The following is a 20,556-nucleotide window of genomic DNA, read 5'->3' on the forward strand; positions in this document are numbered from 1 at the left end:
TGTTTTTAAGTATTGATTGTTTTATTTGTATGTTTTCTTATGAAACTGTACAGCACCCAGCCCTGCAATAGCGAGGACTGGGTGGTTCGTCTTCATCATCATCATCATCATCGATGATATGCCCAGAAAGCACTTTCCTGTGGGCACCTTCAGGAGGCGAGGGCATAACTCTGATCCCCACCAAACGTGGAGGGCAGGTAGAGAAGAGTCAGCCAGAGATCCCCTGAAAGTCTGGTGTTTTTAGCATGCCAGGTGGGCACTCTACCACCTTACGAACTGGCTCACGAGGCAGCTAAAAGTTTGTGATGGTCCGCAGTTCATGAATGAGGCACACCATAAACCGAACTGCATTTTCCTGATTCATGCCCATCTCTAGCTGTCATTCCTTCCTCCAGGTATTTGAAAGATACCAAGATCAAGAATACATCTCAGCAGCCAAAGAGTTCTAATGACAGCTGCCCTTTTCCATGTATAAGTCATGCTGGCCTAAAGGAAAACTCTGCTCTATAACAGTATAATTAGGCTAACCCTCTTTACTGTGATGAAAACACCCTTTAGAGGAGAAATGTCAGGCATGGAAAGGACAGCTTTCCAAACTAATACATCCAAAACTAAACAGACACCATGGACTGACTGCAAGTCCTCATCTACCCAAATCACTATGTCAGCTTCAATTCTTTCTTTGCAGCTGATCAGCCGAAAGTGACCTCTTTCTGGGGAACTCTGTGGACACAATCCATGAAAAAGATGTCTGGCACCTGAATGAGAGCTGCGTAAGAGCAGGCTCTGTCCTCTTACACGACCTCCATTCATTCCCATCAGGCCTGTGCAGGAAAACTTCAGAGGGCTTCAGAGTGTTCCAAGTTAACTCCTCTGGAAACTTTAAAACTAGTGAATCACCATTTCATAAGAGGTTAAAAAACAAACTTCTGCAGCCAGATATTATGCACAGATACAATTTCCACTGGGTGAACAGGCCTCATACCCTAGCAGCGGTCACAGAATCACAGCATTAACTGCAAATTAGACTAAGGCAATGAAATTCAAAATCTTTCTGGAAAACAGGAATCAAGGAACCTGAAAACCAATTATTCCAATGGAAACTAATGCAAAATGTGCCTGCCTTGTGTAATAATAGCGCAGACTTTCTGCGGCCTTGGGGGAGACCGCAAACTACTTGCCCCATTAAGTAGTTGTTCTTCCCTATCTCTGATTTCCTGTTGCTACCACAAAAGATGAAGCAATGGTAGAAAAACGCTTACTCTTGTAGAGACTGGAGCATGTTCTCCGATTCTTCAAAAAACAAGATGTCAATAATGTGGTCATTCAAGATGTCCTCGTGGTTGGTGCCACCCGAATTAAAGTGTGAGTGTTCCTTTTTATACTCTGGGGTAGGGTCTTGTTCTGCCTCCTAAATTCATACATAAAACAAATGTTTAGATCATTATTATTTCTTGGAAATGACTGAGTAATCTGCTGTGTGTTAATTAATTGTATCAATATTCAGCAGTAATCCTGGTTTTCTCCAGGCTTCTTCTCTCAAAAATGCAATGAAACTGACAGTTCCTGAAGCAATTCTGGATTTCAACTATCTGTGAGCTGAACCCTTGTTTCACAACCTAACTGCCATTAAAAGAAACCATAGTTTTGCATTATGTCTGAACTAGCCAATGCGTTCATACTGTTGTCCTTCTACACACATCTAAAAATGACCATAAAATGTCTCCACTAAAGTTGAGGATAAGACTCACAATAATGGGTTTAAATCACAGGAGGAGAGGTACTGGGGGATATTAGAAAAAAGAGTTTCCATTAGTGGAATGAGCTGCCTAGGGAGGTCGTGAGTTCCCCTCACACAGCAGCTGGACAAACAAGGATTTAGGCTGATCCTGCATTGAGCAGGGGGTTAGACTACGTGGCCTCTATGACATCTCCCTATTTTATTTTTCTGATTTTATGAAATGTCCTTAAATCCTCAGTACATATTTCCAAGTATCATCACTAGACCATATATAAAATGCAATACCATAAGCTACAATGAAGATGAGTTTCAAGTGATTCATTGTGTTGGTCTGCAGAAGGGCAAGCTTCAAGTCCCAAAGCACCTTAAAAAAGACAGGTTGCTTACCTGTAACTGCAGATCTTCGAGTGGTCGTCTGTGCATTCACACCCATGGGACAGTGCGCCTGCGCCGAATCGGTACCTGAAAAGCCCGGCATTTTTCTGCGCTCGGCGCCAGTGGGCATGCGCAGGCGTCCCAGTACGCATGCCCACCAGCGCCAGCGCGGGAAATCCCGCCAGTTCCTTCCTGACCGCTGGAAGCCCCTACTGGAGGGAGACCGTCAGCAGTGGGGAAGGAGGGCGGGTAGTGTGAATACACAGATGACCACTCGAAGATCTACAGTTACAGGTAAGCAACCTGTCTATCTTTTTCGTGGCCTCTGTGCGTCACACCCGTGGGAGATTAGAAAGCAAGGCATACCTGGAGGCGGGAAGACGGTCAACCAGAAGAAACAGCTTGCAACACCACAGTTCCCAACTGAGTCCTCTGCTGAGCATGCACGTCCAGCGCATAGTGCTTCATGAAGGCATGCGGAGAAGACCAGGTAGCAGCCTTGCAGACATCGGAAAGGGACACACCTCTCAGGAATGCCATCGATGTGGCCATCGCTCTTGTGGAGTGTCCACGAACAGGCCCAGGTAAAGGCTTCTTTGCCAACAAATAACAGAGTTTAATTGTCTCAGTGAGCCATTTTGAGAGCCTCTGAGACAAAATCCTGGAGCCTAACTTGGGAGCAGCATATGAAACAAAAAGCTGCTTGTCCTTACGGAAAACCCTTGACCGATTCAAATAAAACAGTAAAGCACGCTTAACATCCAGAGCATGCAACCTACGTTCCTTGTCCGAGGAAGGGCTAGGGTAAAAAGTGGGCAACCAAACTTCTAAATTGAGGTGGAACTGAGAGACCACCTTTGGGAGAAAACTAATGTCCGGAGCCATGGAAACCCCAGCCTCTCTGAACACAAGATAAGGGTAATCACACCGCATCGCCGTGAGCTCCCCAACACAGCGAGCTGATGTGATGGCAACCAAAAATGCAGTCTTCCATGACAAGAGCTGCAAAGAGCACATGGCCATCGGCTCAAAGGGGCGACGGGTTAGTTTGTCCAGCACCAAAGTCAAGTCCCACAACTGTGGGGGCGATCTTGATGGTGGGTGCAGCCTAAACAATCCCTTCAAAAATTTCTTGGACTGAGGGTGTGCAAAGACGGAGTACCCCTCCACCGGCTCATGGAAGGCAGATATTGCTGCCAAATAAACTTTGATGGAGGAGAAAACCAGGCCTGCATCCACTAGGGACAACAAAAAAACAAAAATGGCTGACAATCCCGCCCTACTAGGCGAGACTAAAGGGTCCACCAAAAACTTAGTAAACTTCCGCCACTTCCTGTCATAGGAATCACGGGTGGATGGCTTTCTACTGTTCATAAGGACCTGCTGGACTCTGTCAGAGAACCCTACTGGTCGATGAACCACGCTGTCAGCTTCAGGTGCGGAACGTTGTGATGGAGAACATACCCTCCCTGGGCTGACAGGAGATCCGGCTGTGCTGGAAACTGGTGGAAGACCCCGCCCCCCGAAAGTTGGAGCAGGATAGCGAACCAGTTCTGGCGGGGCCACCAGGGAGTCACCAGGATGCATCGTGGCCTCTCCCTTGCAATTTTGTTGACCACCTTCGTCAACAACAGCAGGGGCGGGAACATGTAGAGGAACCAACCCTCCCATGGAAGTAGGAGTCTGTCTCCTAGAGAGGCTGGATCCGCACACACACACACACACACCCCCGAGCAGAACATGGGGCACTTCGTGTTCTCTGCCGTGGCGAAGACATCCAGCTGCGGGTACCCCCAACACTGAAATACTGGCTTTAGGAAACGCGATTGCAGTTCCCACTCGTGTGGGGAAGCTCCCCCCCCCTGCTGAGGGAGTCTGCCTGGAGGTTGAGTCTGCCCGGAAGGTGTGCCGCCTTTACAAAGATGTCGTACTGCAGACACTCCGACCAGAGATCCATCGCCAATGCGCAGAGCCGACGAGACACTGTCCCACCCTGCCTGTTGATGTAGCACAGGGCAGTGGTATTGTCCGTGAACAGTGCTACAGTCTTCCCCACCACTAGGGGGCGGAAAGAACACAGGGCAAAGTGAACCACCAGAAGCTCCAGATAGTTTATGTGGAACTGAGTCAGTTTTGGCGGCCACTGGCCCCCCACACACAAACCCTCCATGTGGGCCCCCCAGCCCCACAAAGAAGCATCTGTGGTGATGGTCACAGCAGGAGTTGGAAGGTGGAAAGGAGCCCCTTGGCAGATGTTGTTCTCCGACTCCCACCACTGTAATAATAATAATAATAATAATAATAAATTTTATTTGTACCGTTTGGAGAGTCTCGGATGGAATGGTGAACCTCTTCCGAGGTGAGTCTCTGAGCGGACAAAACTGGCGAAGAAACCACAACTGTAGGCCTCTCATTCTCAGTTTCGCGAACAGAAGCACGCTTGTCGTCGCCGCCATCAGCCCCAGCATCCGCTGTAGCTGCTGCGCTGTGCCCCACTTTCGCCTTCGAAGCAGTTGTACCCGATCGACAATGTCCTTTGCCCTCTGCGAAGGCAGGAATGCACGATGTTGGTTTGTATCCAGCAAAGCCCCAATGAACTGCACTGTCCTTGACGGAGTGAGATGGGATTTCTCCAAATTGACCTGCAGCCCCAGGGTGTCGAGAAGACGCAGAGTGATGACAATGTGCCTTGACAGACTCTCCCTCGACTTTGCCACAAGGAGCAAGTCGTCGATGTATGGGAAAACGACAACTCCTTGGAGACGAAGATGGGCAGCCACAACGCTCATCATCTTCGTAAACACCCGAGGTGCAGTAGACAGGCCGAACGGAAGGGCTTTGAACTGGAAGTGCTGGGCACCCACTGCAAATCTGAGGAAACGCCTGAATGCCGGATGGATGCTGACGTGGAAGTAGGCATCCTTGAGGTCCAGAGTTGCCATCCAATCCCCTTGATTGATGAGGGGCAGGATTGTTTGCAGCATAGACATTCTGAACTTCTGGTACAGAATAGATTTGTTCAGATTCCGAAGGGTTATTGAGGAAGACTCAGCATGGGTTCTGCAAGGGAAGATCTTGCCTCACTAACCTGTTACATTTCTTTGAGGGGGTGAACAAACATGTGGACAAAGGAGACCCAATAGATGTTGTTTACCTTGACTTCCAGAAAGCTTTTGATAAAGTTCCTCATCAAAGGCTCCTTAGAAAGCTTGAGAGTCATGGAGTAAAAGGACAGGTCCTCTTGTGGATCAAAAACTGGCTGAGTAATAGGAAGCACAGAGTGAGTATAAATGGGCAGTCTTCACAGTGGAGGACGGTAAGCAGTGGGGTGCCGCAGGGCTCGGTACTGGGTCCCATGCTCTTTAACTTGTTCATAAATGATTTAGAGTTGGGAGTGAGCAGTGAAGTGGCCAAGTTTGCGGATGACACTAAATTGTTCAGGATGGTGAGAACCAGAGAGGATTGTGAGGAACTCCAAAGGGATCTGTTGAGGCTGGGTGAGTGGGCGTCAACGTGGCAGATGCGGTTCAATGTGGCCAAGTGCAAAGTAATGCACATTGGGGCTAAGAATCCCAGCTACAAATACAAGTTGATGGGGTGTGAACTGGCAGAGACTGACCAAGAGAGAGATCTTGGGGTCGTGGTAGATAACTCACTGAAAATGTCAAGACAGTGTGCGTTTGCAATAAAAAAGGCCAACGCCATGCTGGGAATTATTAGGAAGGGAATTGAAAACAAATCAGCCAGTATCATAATGCCCCTGTATAAATCAATGGTGCGGTCTCATTTGGAGTACTGTGTGCAGTTCTGGTCGCCGCATCTTAAAAAGGATATTATAGCATTGGAGAAAGTCTAGAGAAGGGCGACTAGAATGATTAAAGGGCTGGAGCACTTTCCCTATGAAGAAAGGTTGAAACGCTTGTGACTCTTTAGCTTGGAGAAACGTCGACTGCGGGGTGACATGATAGAGGTTTACAAGATAATGCATGGGATGGAGAAAGTAGAGAAAGAAGTACTTTTCTCCCTTTCTCACAATACAAGAACTCGTGGGCATTCGATGAAATTGCTGAGCAGACAGGTTAAAACGGATAAAAGGAAGTACTTCTTCACCCAAAGGGTGATTAACATGTGGAATTCACTGCCACAGGAGGTGGTGGCGGCCACAAGTATAGCCACCTTCAAGAAGGGTTTAGATAAAAATATGGAGCACAGGTCCATCAGTGGCTATTAGCCACAGTGTATGTGTGTATATAAAATTTTTTGCCACTGTGTGACACAGAGTATTGGACTTGATGGGCCGTTGGCCTGATCCAACATGGCTTCTCTTATGTTCTTATGTTCTTAAGATCCATGATTGGTCTCAAGCCCCCGTCCCTCTTGGGGACCAGGAAGTAGCGAGAGTAAAAACCTCCCGTCCTGGCCTCCAACGGAACCTTCTCTATGGCTTGTTTCTGTAGGAGGTTGCTCACCTCTGCCAGCAGAGGTGGGGAAGGGGGAGTAGTGATTACCACGGATTGGTTCGGAATCTGAACAAACTCTATTTTGTAGCCCTCTTTTATGATGGACAGAGCCCACCTGTCTGAGGAGATCAACTCCCAGGCAGGCAGGAAAGGGCAGAGGCGGATAGATGAACCAGTGGGGGCGACGACACGTGCCACAGGAAAGTCAAAGGCCCTGCTTCTGAGGGCGGGCACCCTTGGACTTGCCCGCAGGCTGGGACCCATAGTGGTTCCTGTTATTGCCCGAATAGGATGGCCTATCAGGCTGAGTCGATCGGGGACGCCATTGCTGTTCTGGTGAAAAATTCTGATAGGGGTTCTTGGCCCAAGGCTTATGCCACTGCTTCATCCTGGGTGTTCTAGAGGAAGCCTGCACACCCAGGTTTCTGGAGGTCTTGAGGCTCTTGTCGAACTCCTGCAGAGCACTGTCAGTAGTTGCACTGAAGAGGCCATCTCCCTCAAAAGGCAAGTCCTCAACAAATGCCTTGGTGTCCTGTTGCAGGGCAGTCGACCTCAGCCAGGAGTGATAGCGGATACACACAGCAGATGTGATAGCCTTAGCTGACACATCTACCATGTGCTTTGCTGCAGCCAGTTGCTGCTTGGCTACAGCAAAGCCTTCCTTCTACAGCTTCCTAGCAGCAGCCTTCTTATTCTCACTTAGGGAAGAGAGGAGAGGGGTGAGCTGTTCCCATACAGAGTACTGGTATCTAGCCATGCAAGCCGCATAGTTAGATACCTTCACTCCGAGGGCCCCTGTGGAGTACACCTTCCTTCCCATGCTGTCAAGCTTCTTCCCCTCTTTGTCCGGTGGGGAGGAGTGGACCTTGCGAGCCTTGGATGAGGATGAGATGAAAACTGAGTTCGGTCTTGGATGGTTGAAAAGGAACTCAGCCCTCGTCTCCTGGACCCTGTACATGTGGTCCAGCCTTCTGGAAAACACCGGTGTTGTGGATGGCTTCTTCCAGAGTTCCTTGACTGCCTGCAAAATCACCTTAGTGACCGGTAAGGCGACAGCAGTGGATGTGTCCCTCTGCATGATGTCGAAGACGTTGTCATCCACGACAGTTTGTGGCTGAGTCACCGACAGAGAGAGGGAGGCAGGCATTCTCCTCACTAGGTCCCCATAAGACTTCAGATCCTCCGACAGTGAAATCAGAAGATCTTCGGCCATCTGGGAAACTGGCGAGGGCTCCAAGGCACCCTCTTGGACGTCACTCTCCGATTCCGACGAGGACTCCCGATGAGCGGAGTGCTCCGACAGGATCGGTGTCGATTCCCGCAGTGGTGACTGAATCGGTGTCGATTGCCGTCGAGGAGGTTCAACCAGTACGATGCGCCTCTCTGGAGGGATCGACGCCGATGCCGACCGCTTTCGGGAGTGATGTGAGACCCTGGACATGCAGGACACCTTCAACTGCTCTCCCACTCCGGAAACTCCCGCGGCAGGTACCATTGGTACGGGGGGTAGGAGTACGGATAGGACTGCCAGCGACGCTGCTCCCATGGTGGAGGTGGTGGGAACCAGCGTGGTTCAAATGGAGGCTCAGGCTCCCATCTGCCTCTAGGTCTTACCAGCGTATCTGGGTCCATCAGTGCCAATGCCTCCAACTCCGAGATCGACTCGCTGCCACTATGCCATCGCGACCCTGAGGACGAGGATCGCTGGGTAAGGTCGATCTTGGGCTCCGACGTCGAGAGACGGGGCTGCAGGGCACTGCCTCTCGGTGCCGATGGGCTACGACGCGGGGAAGCCAGAATCTTCCTCGGCGGCTCGGAGGTCATTGGTGCCGAAGCGTCCAGTGAAGGCGATGGAGTGCGGGGCCTCTTCTGCTTCTCCTTCGACTTGGCCTTCTTCGATGTAGATGCTCGGGTCCCTGAGTCATCTCGACGCTTCTTGGCAGGCGTATCCACCGATCCATCATGGGACTGTTTGGTGGAGGAGCCTCGCTCTACCGGCACTTCGGTCGCGATTGGGGTCGCATTGGCCAATGTGACCGCCAGGGCCTGGGCGTCCACCATTGTCGATACCAACTGGCCCGGTGCCGATCTCTGAGGGCGGAATGCTGACTCAGTTAAGGCTGCCGAGAGCCTCGCCGCCCGGTTCTTCCGCGTTTGCTTGGAGAAGCGGAGACAGTGCGGGCAGGCCTCCACATGGTGCGCTTCACCCAAGCAGAGAAGACACAAAGAATGGCCGTCTGGGGGGGGCAATCTTCTTTCCGCAGGAACTGCACCGCTTGAAAAAACCCCAGCGACTGTCCATAGACAATAGCCGCTAAAAAACCCGCTCAGAGTCCTCTGAGGGGAAAAACTGGGGGAAACAGGCGAAGGGAAAGCCCCGAAGGGCAGTCCGACAAACACACACGGAAAAACTGTTTTTGTTTTTTTAAAACTATCTAACTATCTATCTATCTAACTAACTACACTAACAAAAACAACAAATGGGCTATATACACGAGAAAAGCAAAGGCCAAAAGACTCTCACTGACCGGGGACATAAGAAGGGAAACCTCTCCGCGCAGCGATCAGAAAGGAACTGGCGGGATTCCCCGTGCTGGCGCTGGTGGGCATGCGTACTGGGATGCCTGCGCATGCCCACTGGCGCCAAGCGCGGAAAAATCCCGGGCTTTTCAGGTACCGATTCGGGGATCGGCGCAGGTGCACTATCCCATGGGTGTGAAGCACAGAGACCAAGAAAAAGATCCAACAGAATTTCCAAGGCAGAAGCTCTAAATACCCAAAGCTCCCTTTTGTCAGAGAGAGGATCTGACAAAGGTGTCAGGAGGGCCTCCTGACAGGAGTTCTTAGTTTCCAGTATTGTTTTCTTTGCTCATTGGTCACAGGCTCTGTGGTGTGTTCTGTATGTTGGTGTTGTTTCCTTGCTAATTAAGCACATCTTCCAGTATTGTTTTCCTTGCTTATTAATCCTATTTCATATTGTATTTTGTTCTGATTCTGTTTGCTCATTTATTCATTCAATTATTATATCCATACTCCTTGACATTTAATCACCATAAATTTTATTCATCTTATAATCATCATGTAACGATTTTATTTTGTAGTTTTGATATTGATATTTGATAGGATAGCATTGGTGGGAGCATCAGCCTTAGAATGTTTCTTCAAGGAATGTTGTTATCTGGTATCCATGGTGAGGGACTGGACTGGCCCAGGCAGATGCTCCAGCCCACGGAAAACTAACCTTGCACTGAACATAGTTAGTGTAAAGGTTGGGAATCTTTTAAAATGTGTGTAGAGTGCGAACTTTGGGCGCACAACTTAGAACTGATATATATGTGCTCAGTTTTGATTAAGCCAGTTCTGGCAAGGATACCCTTGCCAAGTGTCTGCTACTGATCTTTTAATAAAAGCTTTTTCTGCATTCATCAGAGAAGACTCTTTGGATGAATCTGAGCAAAACCTCACAGAAGGGAAAGCTTATACACTGGAAATCTTGTTGATCGATGAATATGAGGAAGCACCTTGTCTTTGGTTTTCACTCAGCCTCTCCCAGTTCTCTTCCTTACTGCACCCCCACAGGGATTTTGTCCATGTAGGAGCTGAGATCCATAGCAGAGCCATCTTGCTGATCAAAGGGCTCCTGACCTCCCTTTCTTCACCAGTGGAAAAGCTGGCTGGATCCAAAGCATTGGACCAACATCTGTCAAATCATCAAGTCCAGATGGCATACATCCAAGGGTTCTGAAAGAACTCAAATGTGAACTTGTGGATCTCCTAACAAAAAAAAATGCTGTCTGTCACTAAATCTGCCTCCATTCTTGAGGACTGGAAGGCAACTCGTGTAACCCCCATCCCTATAAATGTTCCAAAGGAAATCAGGGAGATTGCAGGCTGGTCAGTTGATAGTGAGTAAATTGGTGGAATCAGTTATCAAAGACAGAATAGTAGGCACACTGATGCTACTGAGGAAGAATCAGCATGGATTCCGTAATGGGAGATCTTGTCTCACTGACGATGTCAACCCAGTGTGCAACTGAACTAAAAAAGGCAAGTGCTATGTGGGGATTATTAGGAAGAGGACTGAAAAAATATCAACCAGTATCATAATGCCCCTGGAATATTGTGAACAGTTCTGGTCACCTCACCTCAGAAAAGATTACAAAATTATTCTGGGATAGAGAAGGTAGAGAAATAGAGAAATTTCACAATACAAGAACACATGGGCACTCAATGAAATTAATGAGTAGTAGATTTAGACCAGGTAAAAGGAAATACTTCTTCACCCAAAGAGTAATTAACACATGGAATTCACTGCCACAGAAAATGGTGCTGGCTACAAGCATAGACAGCTTTAAGAGGGGATTGGATAAAAGAGCAGAATCCATCAGTGGCTATTAGCTGTAAGGCATATTGTCAAGTACTGTATACCCCTTCTATATTGCTGGAGTCAGACCTTAGAATTGTTATTCTTATGTTAGAGAATTTAGATGGTAGAAATGTTACTAACCCAAAGTTAAAATGTGAGCACATCAAAGTAGCAACCCCCATCTTTCTTCTTTCGCTTTTACTAACAGATGCAGGAATGTCCTCTTTGAAGAGAAGACCTCCTGGGACTTGTTCCCAGGCATAGTAAGGCCTGAACCCAGTATGCGATAGCCGTAATAGAGATAAGGAACCCAGAGTGTGAATTTAATGTGTGAATGTAGAATTGTTTATAGAACCTTTGATGTGCCATTTTAAAGCATGTATTCTAATGTTACAAAGTATCAGTCCCAATCTTCAGCTTGAATGAGCCACATGGATTATCAATAAACATAACTTTGTTTCAAAATCCAAGGACTGGTTATTTTGAAATCTCATGCTTGACATATAGATGGAACTATATGGAATACAGTGATGCTCTGTATTCTTGGTGCTTGGGAGAGAGCAGCAGTGGGAGGGCTTCTGGAGTTCTGGCCCCGCTGTGGGACTTCTTGATGGCACCTGGGTTTTGGCCACTGTGTAACACATTGCTGAACTGGATCGGCCATTGATCTGATCCAACATGGTTTCTCTTATGTTCTTTTGGATGTTCTTATTCTACCCTTGCCTGCCATGGATTAGGTAAAATTGGTAGGTGTATGGGAGAGGGCTTTTCCAACAGTGCCCCCGGGCTTCAGAATTCCTAGTTCAAGTGACATGGTCGCTCCCCCATCCTGTTGCTGATTTTCTGGAGGTAGGTGAAGATGCCCCCCCTCCCCCAGGCTTTGAAAAGGACAAAACAGACTTTCCATGCTGGGCTTCTGGTGGCCTTTGAGGGTTAAGTGATGCTGCTGGACTGGGATGTACTTGTTTGGGGAGGGGTCATGACTCTGTGGCAGAGCATCTAGGCATGCAGAGGGTGTCAGGTTCAATCCCAGCATCTCTGTCTAAAAGGATCAGGTGGAAGGCGAGGTAAAAAGCTTCCACTGGGAGAGCCATTGCCAATCTGAGTAAACAATACTGACCTTGCTAGACCAGGATCCGATTCAGTAGAAGGCAACTTCACGTGTATTGCTTTTATCCCTTGATTTCATATGGGGGTGAAGTTTTAGAATTTCAGGTTGCTGCTGAATGATTTCTGATTTGTTGTTTTTAACCTTGTATTTTATACATTTTAATTTGTAAGCCACCTGGGCATGTGGGGGTGGGGGAGAAAAATACAGTAAGTAAATAAAGTGGCCCACCTGGTGCTCCCTGAGAATCTGCCGGGTTCCGTAGGCAGTCCACAACGTCACACTTGTTAGCACAAAAGAAATTATAAAAGCAGCAAAGAATCCCAAAGCGTGGGTGCCGTGGCTCAACAATACCTGAAAAGAAAAACTGCATGCATTTCTGTGGCACCTGCATCCATGCAAGAGCAATTCATTGACATTCACAATGAGAGCTGTGTGTGGTTCCAACAGAATATAATATAGCAAACCTATAGGCTGCCCTGTGTGCCTTGGAGAAATATGCGGAACAAAATGCAGTAGATGAGTAAGTCAATGAATACAAACCAAGGGAAAATATCTTCCAACTGTTTTGGTATGCCCATAAGCAGGGCTTTAAAGCTGGAAATCCCTCAGATGGCGATTAAAAACAAATCAAAGCAAGCACTGTGTATGAAGAAACACATCAAGGGTTACATGCAATTTGGCCAGCTGTCAGGATGATCTCCTGGCTTGAGCTCTTGGGTTCCAGTATTGTTTCCCTTGTTCATTGGTCACATGTTCTGTGGTGTGTTCTGTATTTTGGTATTATTTTCCTTGCTTATTAATCACATATTTGGTATTATATCCATACCTTCTGATTCTTTATGACACTTATATCATATAATCTTATTCCCATTTCATATAACCTACTCAAACAATATTTTACTGTAGTTGGATATTATTATTTTAACACTATTATAAAAGGAGAGAGCTCGGTGAGAATGAAGGGTTTTGTGTGTTATCTCAGTGGAATGCATTTATCTAGTCTCCCAGGAGACAGACTGAGACCGTACCACCACAGGCTGTATCTGTTTCTAGTTAACCTTGGAGTAGATGTAACTAATGCCAGGCTTGGGAATCTTTTAAAAAGTGTTAAGCATGGGAAAGATTGGGTGCGCAATGGTAGCAGTTTAGAGCTTCTATAAGTATTCATTTAGTTTCATTTGTGTCAGTTCTGGGAAGGACAACCTTGCTGAGTGTTTGCTACTGATATTTCAATAAAATATTTTTCTGCCCACCACCCTTGCTGTCTTCCCATCCACACAAATGAAGGCATTGACTCCCCCTCCCACCTCAAGGGGAGCTGATCTCTGCCATCTAGAGAGCAATTGTAAATCTGAGTGATCTCCAGAGGTTCCTCAGGAAGAAATGGCATTGTATCTGTCTGTCCTATCCCTCCTCAAACTCCACCATCCCCAGGCCCCCCCTTTAATCTCCAGAAATTCCCTAACCTGGAGTTGGCAACCCTATTTTCTATCCTCTTCTATCCCTTTCCATCACCTTCCCCTTTCCTGCAGCTTCTACGTAGGAAAATTACAGTCTTTCTTCACAGTGGGGGGGCAAAGCAGTTTACATCATTCTCCTCTCCCTCCATGTGATCTGAACAACAACCCTGCAAGGCAGGTTAGGCTGGAAGTCTGTGACTGGTCCGAAATCACCCAGTCAGTTTCCACAGCAATAACCTGGGTCTGGCAGATCCCACTCTGAAGCCCTAACTCATATGTCCTCCTCAAATTCCAACACAGAATCTCCAGGAATTTCCCACCAACCTGGAAAGGTACTACTAAAGTGCCCCCCAGCCTTGCTGTCTTCCCTGTCAAGCATAGGTATTTCAAGTAACCAAGCAATTGTTGAATACCAAGTCTAAGTTTATTGATAATCCATTGTTGCTCAAGGTGCAGCACCTTGAAAGTGATACAGAGTTGCTCATAGCATGGTGTTTTAAGGATTACATCAAAGAGTATAGGAAAGATAGCTTCAAGAGATAACAAGCATGTGTGAACTGTTACAACTATGCAAAGTACTATCTTGTGGTTGAAACTTCCCTCAGTCTCATACATTCTTGCTACAGTTGATAAGCAATGAATGGGAACTGTTCGGGGGAGGCGCCTCCTTTCTTTCTATCATCAAAGTTACAGCATTCCTACATTTGCTACCCAGAGGTGGGAAAGGAGGAAGGGAGGTGAGAAAGTAGTGGGGTGGTTTAGCTTTGATATGCAGCTATGAGAAGGGACAGTTGTCATGACTAGCGAAGAAGAAATCAGAATAATGCATAGAAATAGCATGCTTGACATTCCCATCCACCCATATGAAGGCATTCAGTTCCCCCCCACACCTCAAGGGGAGCTGATCTCTACCATCTATCTGGATAGCAGTTGTAATTCTGAGAGCTCTCCAAGCCTCACCTGAAGTTTGGCAAAAGTGATTCCCCAGGAGGAAAGGCCTGTAGTGGTACTTTAGGAATTTCCCACCAACCTGGAAAGGTATCACTAAAGGCCTCTGGGTGAGTGCCCCCCCCCCAAGCCTTTCTATCTTCACACCCACTCAAGTGAAGCCATTCACTCCCCCCCCCCCTCAAGGGGAGCTGATCTCTGCCATCTGGAATTTGTTAACCTGGAGTTGGCAACCCTGCAGCCTCTAGATAGGAAAAGGAAGTCTTTCTTCACAGTGCCGGAGGGGGGGGGGGGACCAAAGAAACCTACATCATTCTCCTCATTCCTCTCCCCCCTTTGATCTGCACAACAATTCTGTGTGGCTTCCCTATCTCCTTCTCAGGCAACCATTCTGGGGTGAGGCTAAAGGGAGGAGAGAGGGAATGAAAGACAATAAAGGTGGGACAGCCATGCCCTCTGAGGCGGTGCCTGGCTATTGCAGGCTAGTTCCCCCACCCCACCCCTTAAGGGGAGCTGATCTCTACCATCCATCTATCGGAGGCTGCGTGTGCTGGGAGGCCATCTGTATGGGCTGTTGATAGGGCCTTTTGTGAGGCCACAGGAGCTCTGCAGCCCTTTCTGAGGTCAACTGACAGAGAAGAGCTAAGAGATGTGGCTGTCTCTGAGGTAAGACTGCTTCAGGCAGTTTGTTCAACATTCCTGGGCCTGAGTAGGAGGGGTGGGGAAGTCAGCCAATGGGAGGCCAGAAACACTAACCAACATGTGATGGGCCAATCGTTTGTTCTCAAAGTATTAGAGAATGGCCATCCTCGATTTGGTCATGACAATAAGAGAATTATTACTTTAGATAACCAGTGACCAACAAATCCCCCATGAACATGTCTAATCCTCTAGCCTTCGTTACCTTCACCAACTTTGTTACCTTCACCACAAAAACAGCGGCAGCAAATTGCATCAGTTTACTGCAAACAGTGGAAAGAAGTTCTACTTTTGTCTCCCTCAAATCTACTGGCCAATCAGTTTCCTTACAGGATCCCAAGTTCCAGTGTCTCAAGAGAGGAAAACATTTCTGCCCCATTTCTCCATTCCTAACATGAATACTTTGGCACTTTAAAGATGAACTTATTTATAGGTGCATAAATAGACACATGAAGTGACTTCTCAGACCCCAGATATACACACAGAGGAAACTGTATGTTAAAGGGCCACAAAATTCAAGAAAAAGAGCATAGGGTTTGATAGAATATACTGAAAGCACCTTGTTACCCCTGCTGAAGAAGAAGATATTGGATTTATATCCCACCCTCCATTCCGAAGAGTCTCAGAGCGGCTCACAATCTCCTTTACCTTCCTCCCCCACAACAGACAGCCTGTGAGGTGGGTGAGGCTGGAGAGGGCTCTCACAGCAGCGCCCTTTCAAGGACAACCTCTGCCAGAGCTATGGCTGACCCAAGGCCATGCTAGCAGGTGCAAGTGGAGGAGTGGGGAATCAAATCTGGTTCTCCCAGATAACCACTACACCAAACTGGCTCTCCCTGAAGAAGAAAGGGCAAAGCAGTTGCAGTAAATGTACCTTGCTGAATCACTCAGAATACAGACTGCTTTATTAGAGTGGGGAAAGCAAAAGAAGAAATGAATAAAATTCAAGATGGCTGAAAGAGTGGCAGAACAAGGATGGAGTTGCACAAATACCATTATCAGTAAAATACCAGCAAGTGTTGGCCAAAAAACCCAGAAAAGGCCTAAAGATTTTTGAGGGACAGTGGGTGGGTGGGGGGAAGCAGGTAGTTCTGTAGTCATATTAGATGCCAAAGGGCCAAGATTAAAAGAACCCACCAGAATTAAAAATTGCATCTTACAAAGCAGGAGAGGTTTGATAAGACATTTAACACAGGTCTTGTAATCTGGTTGCCTGTGATAAGGAAATATTGCCCCCAGAGGAACCAAGCAGGAAGTGTTTGTAAATTGGCACAGAGATGCTCCTGGTTTCCTAGTGTTAGCAGGCCATCAATACGGCAAGAAGTGCTAACATGAATGTGCTGATCCTCAACCCAGAAGCACGGCCTGGTTCAGGCTCACCGTTTGCTGCAGCTTGCCAGTAGGAAGCACATGGTGGGGGTGGGGGGGTGGCTTTGACAGCACTTGAGCAATGCTGGGGAGACTGGGCTACAGGAAGCTGCCCCCTCCCTGGATCTAGGAGCAAGCTGCCACCTGGGATGACTGTTTGGCAGACCAGCCAGAGGCTGTACAGAAAACTGTTTATTTTTAATGGTTAGTAGTTTTCATTTTCTGACTTTTATTTCCTTGAAACTCCCACTTCACAAAACTAACTCAATGTGCACTCCAGCATGTCAAACTCTATGAGTAATCATTTGTCAACTGCTTTAGCAGTGCACTCCTTTGGACCTCAAAAAAACCTGCCAGATGAAACAAGACTTTCGTTGGCAAGGATGAAAATAAATGAAGGAAGGGGGGTGGGAATCAGGTGTGGGGGGGAAACCTATTGTTTATGACTTATTTATTGTATTTCTTTTACAGTTGAGGCACTCAGTCACAACCCTTTTAGATGATCTCTCAATTTGCAGAACACCAAAATACTTTGTCACATGGTGTATCAGAGGGTTCAAAATGCTCCCCCGTCTGTGACCTTCTTGTGAGCCCAGATGCCCTGCAAATAAGGTCGATTTGATTATAACCACAGTAAAGTTGAGGCAGACTAACTAAGGCTGAGAGAGAGAGAAATAGTTTGCTAAAGGCCACCTCAAGAGTGGCAACAGCGAGACTTGAGCCAGGAACCCCCGATTCACAGCTCAGTTTCACTCGCCAGTTCTCTTTGTAGTCACCTCATCAGCACCAGCCTCAGTCTAAGAAAGAATGCCAGCAGAGCCAGCAAGCCTTCCAGAACAGATCTGTTGTGTTTTCCTCTGTGATCACCAGCAACTTTCATAATCTTGAAGCTGTACTTCTGAATGAGTTGCGCCAGGAACTCCATCACAAACTGGTCCATAAAACCGCCAAAAGCTAACAAAGAAAGGAAAGGGCTTGCAGGAGAAAGAAGAGTTATTTACCTGTGTCTTCTTTTCTCCTCTTATTCTCAGTGATGCTGTCAGTGGATCAAACTGAGAATTGTTCTGAAGAGAGACAAAAAACCAGATCCATTTATCAGCTTTTTTCAGTCAGCATAGTCTAACTTGACACTCAGATCATCTTTTCAGAAGAAGTTCATCCCACGCCTCCTCTCACAAAATGATGCAAATTTCAGACAAAGGCAGACTCCAATAGCTAAATGGAACAATATCAGATCATAACCACATGAAGCACATACTTTCTAACAAGCGCCTAGGAGATACCACCACCTACTGATAAGAGTGTTGCAAACCAAAGGGGAGTGCCGGAAAAGCAAAATGTCTCTAGAAGGCTGCAGAGTCCCCTCCCATGAAAAAGCTGCCACAGACCACAGCTACTGGCTGCCATTTCCTTAAGGTCATCATATCCCTGCCTGACTGTTTGGCTTAGTGGTCAATGCAAGCCCCTCCGAACACAGGGACCAAGGAACTCTTGGCCACACCAGGCTTAGACCTTCAGGTCACCACGCAATAGTTTATTTATATGCAGATCAGAAGTTGGCATACATGGGATTTACATTTCAAACATTTTTATCCCTCCTTCTTCCAAGCAATGTAACAACACATTGAAACACAGAAAAATAAAGCTGGAAGGTTTCTCTAGGGCCATCTAGTCTAACCCCCCTGCACAACACAGGAAATTCACAAATTTCTCCCCACTTCCTCTATGCTCAGAGGAAGGCAAAAAACCAAACCAAAACAAACCCTCCAGGATCCCTGGGCCAATCTGGCCTGGAGGAAAATTCCTTCCGGACCCCAAAATGGTGACCAGCATCACCCTGGGGCCTTGGCTCAGTCCTTCCTGCCCTCCCTCTCATGATCTGCCTAAAATTCATATGGAGTCATAGAATCAGCACTACTGCCAGGTGGTCGTCTAGCCTCGGCTTACAAACCTCCAAAGGAGAACCCACCACCTCCTGAGGAAGCCTGTTCCACTGAAGAACCACTAGCATATACATTATTCTTCTGAAATATCATCTTTCTTGTTTCTACCATGTTTGGATGGGACAAACCTTCCTTAAGGCAGTCTAAACTAGGTGATCATACCAGTACAATAGTTCCACATCCACAGTGAGGGGTTCTTCTGCTCAGAAGATATTCCAGATTAATGCTTCTTAAACAGACAATTTACAATTTTCCCAACAAGCTCTGTGGTGAAACAGAAACCTGGGCCAGGTCTTCCCTCAGGCCTCATCCGATATTCTGGCCCCCATACCACACTGGCTTCCACACTGATACAGAAATGTACATAACTGAGTATACTGGAAATATAAGGGAAATACCAGCAATGAACGGAAAGTCAGTCTAGCAGGCAAAATCAACACTCCAGCATTGCCTGATTCCTCTGCATTCACCATGGCAATGTAGTCCAGTAAATAATGTTCCCCAACTGAAAGTAAAGAGAAGGAAAGATGTGTGAAAAGTGTTGGGATACTTTTGTCTCCTATCTGTCAGCGACAGTTCATTGAAGCTCCCAAAATAAGCAAGCTTGATTATTTAAAACAAAGTTGCATTTATTGTATACTCCAAAGTTACTTCAGCATGATAGGCATTGGAACTGATGGCAAGCAGTTCGAGTCATTGGTATTTAACATTCTACATCAAAGCAATTACAACTACCCCCCAATTCCCAAAACAAAGGCTGCTTTTGCATATGAGACTTTTCACACGGCTCCCCCTTACCTTCTACAGTTGGTGGTTACATTTCCCGGCGGCAATGTCCTTGCTGCTTCTAGGGATAGGTGAGAATCTGCTGGGCAGTCTCCACTTCAAAGAATGCTTAACAACCTTTGATGTCCCTGGGAAGCTACTCTCTGGCTATTCCCTACTTGGCCCCCCCTCCTATTCTACTAGCACATGTTAGTGAGCATATATGTGAGTTAATCAATCTGGTTAGTAATCAGCATTCAGCAATAGTATCAATGAACAGAGTCTGACACTATCTGCATCCTCTAGGGCTACAACTTGGATATTGGAATAAGTTTTATTCTAGTGACACCTTTAAGACCGACAAACTTTAAATCTGGGTGTAGGCTTTCATGCAGCATGCACACAAAACATTATGCCCGGGATTAAACTTTGTTGCCTCTGGAATCCAACTTTGTTCCATTGCTTCAGACCAACACAGCCATCCACCAGAATTTACTTTGGAAACAGAAAAGAGATAAAATAATCTGCCGAGACCCTGTGAGTGGTTTCACACCGTGAAACCGATGCAATATTATCCCATTGCCAAAAAAACCAAATAAGTTTTATCCATTTCAGAGGGCTCAGACAGCTGCCGTTGAAGTGGCAGGATCCTGGCAGCAGTCCGTGGTTGGCCATTCACACTGCTAGCATGGTTCAACCATGTACCCGCCGCGGAAAGTGTTGGTTTTTTATTAAAAAAAATTCCCCGTGTGTGTGCTCAAGCACAGAAGTGCACAAGTGCTCCTCCGGAAGGGGGTTGGGGAAGAAGGGGGAAAAACTGTGCCCGAAACAGCTTGGCACGATCACACAACTCTTCCGCTTATGAGTTGCGCCCAGGCATTCAGACAGCAGCTGATTATGTGACCTAGAAACTACCAGGAGAATCCAGGTAGCTTTTTAATCTGGATAGGTGGCGTCTGGAGACGGGGTGAGGTGCAGCTCGGAGGCCAGATGTGCTCATGTGATCTGAATGGGTGGCGGGGCTAGGTCGGGCCAAATCTCTTGTGAGAAACCACCCTCTAATACCAAAGGCATACATTGTCCCTTGCTCACAGAACCACAGCTGGACCTCCAGAGTAATCTAGTCCAACCCCCTGTACATTGTACAAAATTCACAAATGCCTCAGCCCACAAACCCCCAGTAGCACTTGCTCCATGCCCAGATGGCAAAACCCTCCTGGATCCCTGGCCAAGCTGGCCTGGGCAAACATTGCTGACTGACCCCAAAGTGGCAAAAAGCATTTCCCTGGGCATGTAAGAAGGGGCCACAAGAACTAAGCA

The 20,556-nt window shown here is 47.1% G+C and overlaps 1 protein-coding gene across 1 annotated transcript in view; it reads right to left on the reverse strand.

Annotated features, from left to right (window-relative positions):
• Positions 1–20,556, reverse strand: part of EVC2 (EvC ciliary complex subunit 2) — a 72,642-nt gene that overhangs the window by 38,942 nt on the left and 13,144 nt on the right. The window contains exons 4-7 of the mRNA XM_060247261.1: positions 18,870–18,976; positions 17,530–17,592; positions 12,282–12,404; positions 1,263–1,411 (exon numbers count right to left, since the gene is read on the reverse strand). Coding sequence (XP_060103244.1) covers positions 1,263–1,411; positions 12,282–12,404; positions 17,530–17,592; positions 18,870–18,976 — 442 coding nt within the window. The remainder of the gene's footprint in view (positions 1–1,262; positions 1,412–12,281; positions 12,405–17,529; positions 17,593–18,869; positions 18,977–20,556) is intronic.

Source organism: Heteronotia binoei, chromosome 9 (assembly GCF_032191835.1).
Source record: "Heteronotia binoei isolate CCM8104 ecotype False Entrance Well chromosome 9, APGP_CSIRO_Hbin_v1, whole genome shotgun sequence".
Classification (NCBI taxonomy): domain Eukaryota; kingdom Metazoa; phylum Chordata; class Lepidosauria; order Squamata; family Gekkonidae; genus Heteronotia; species Heteronotia binoei.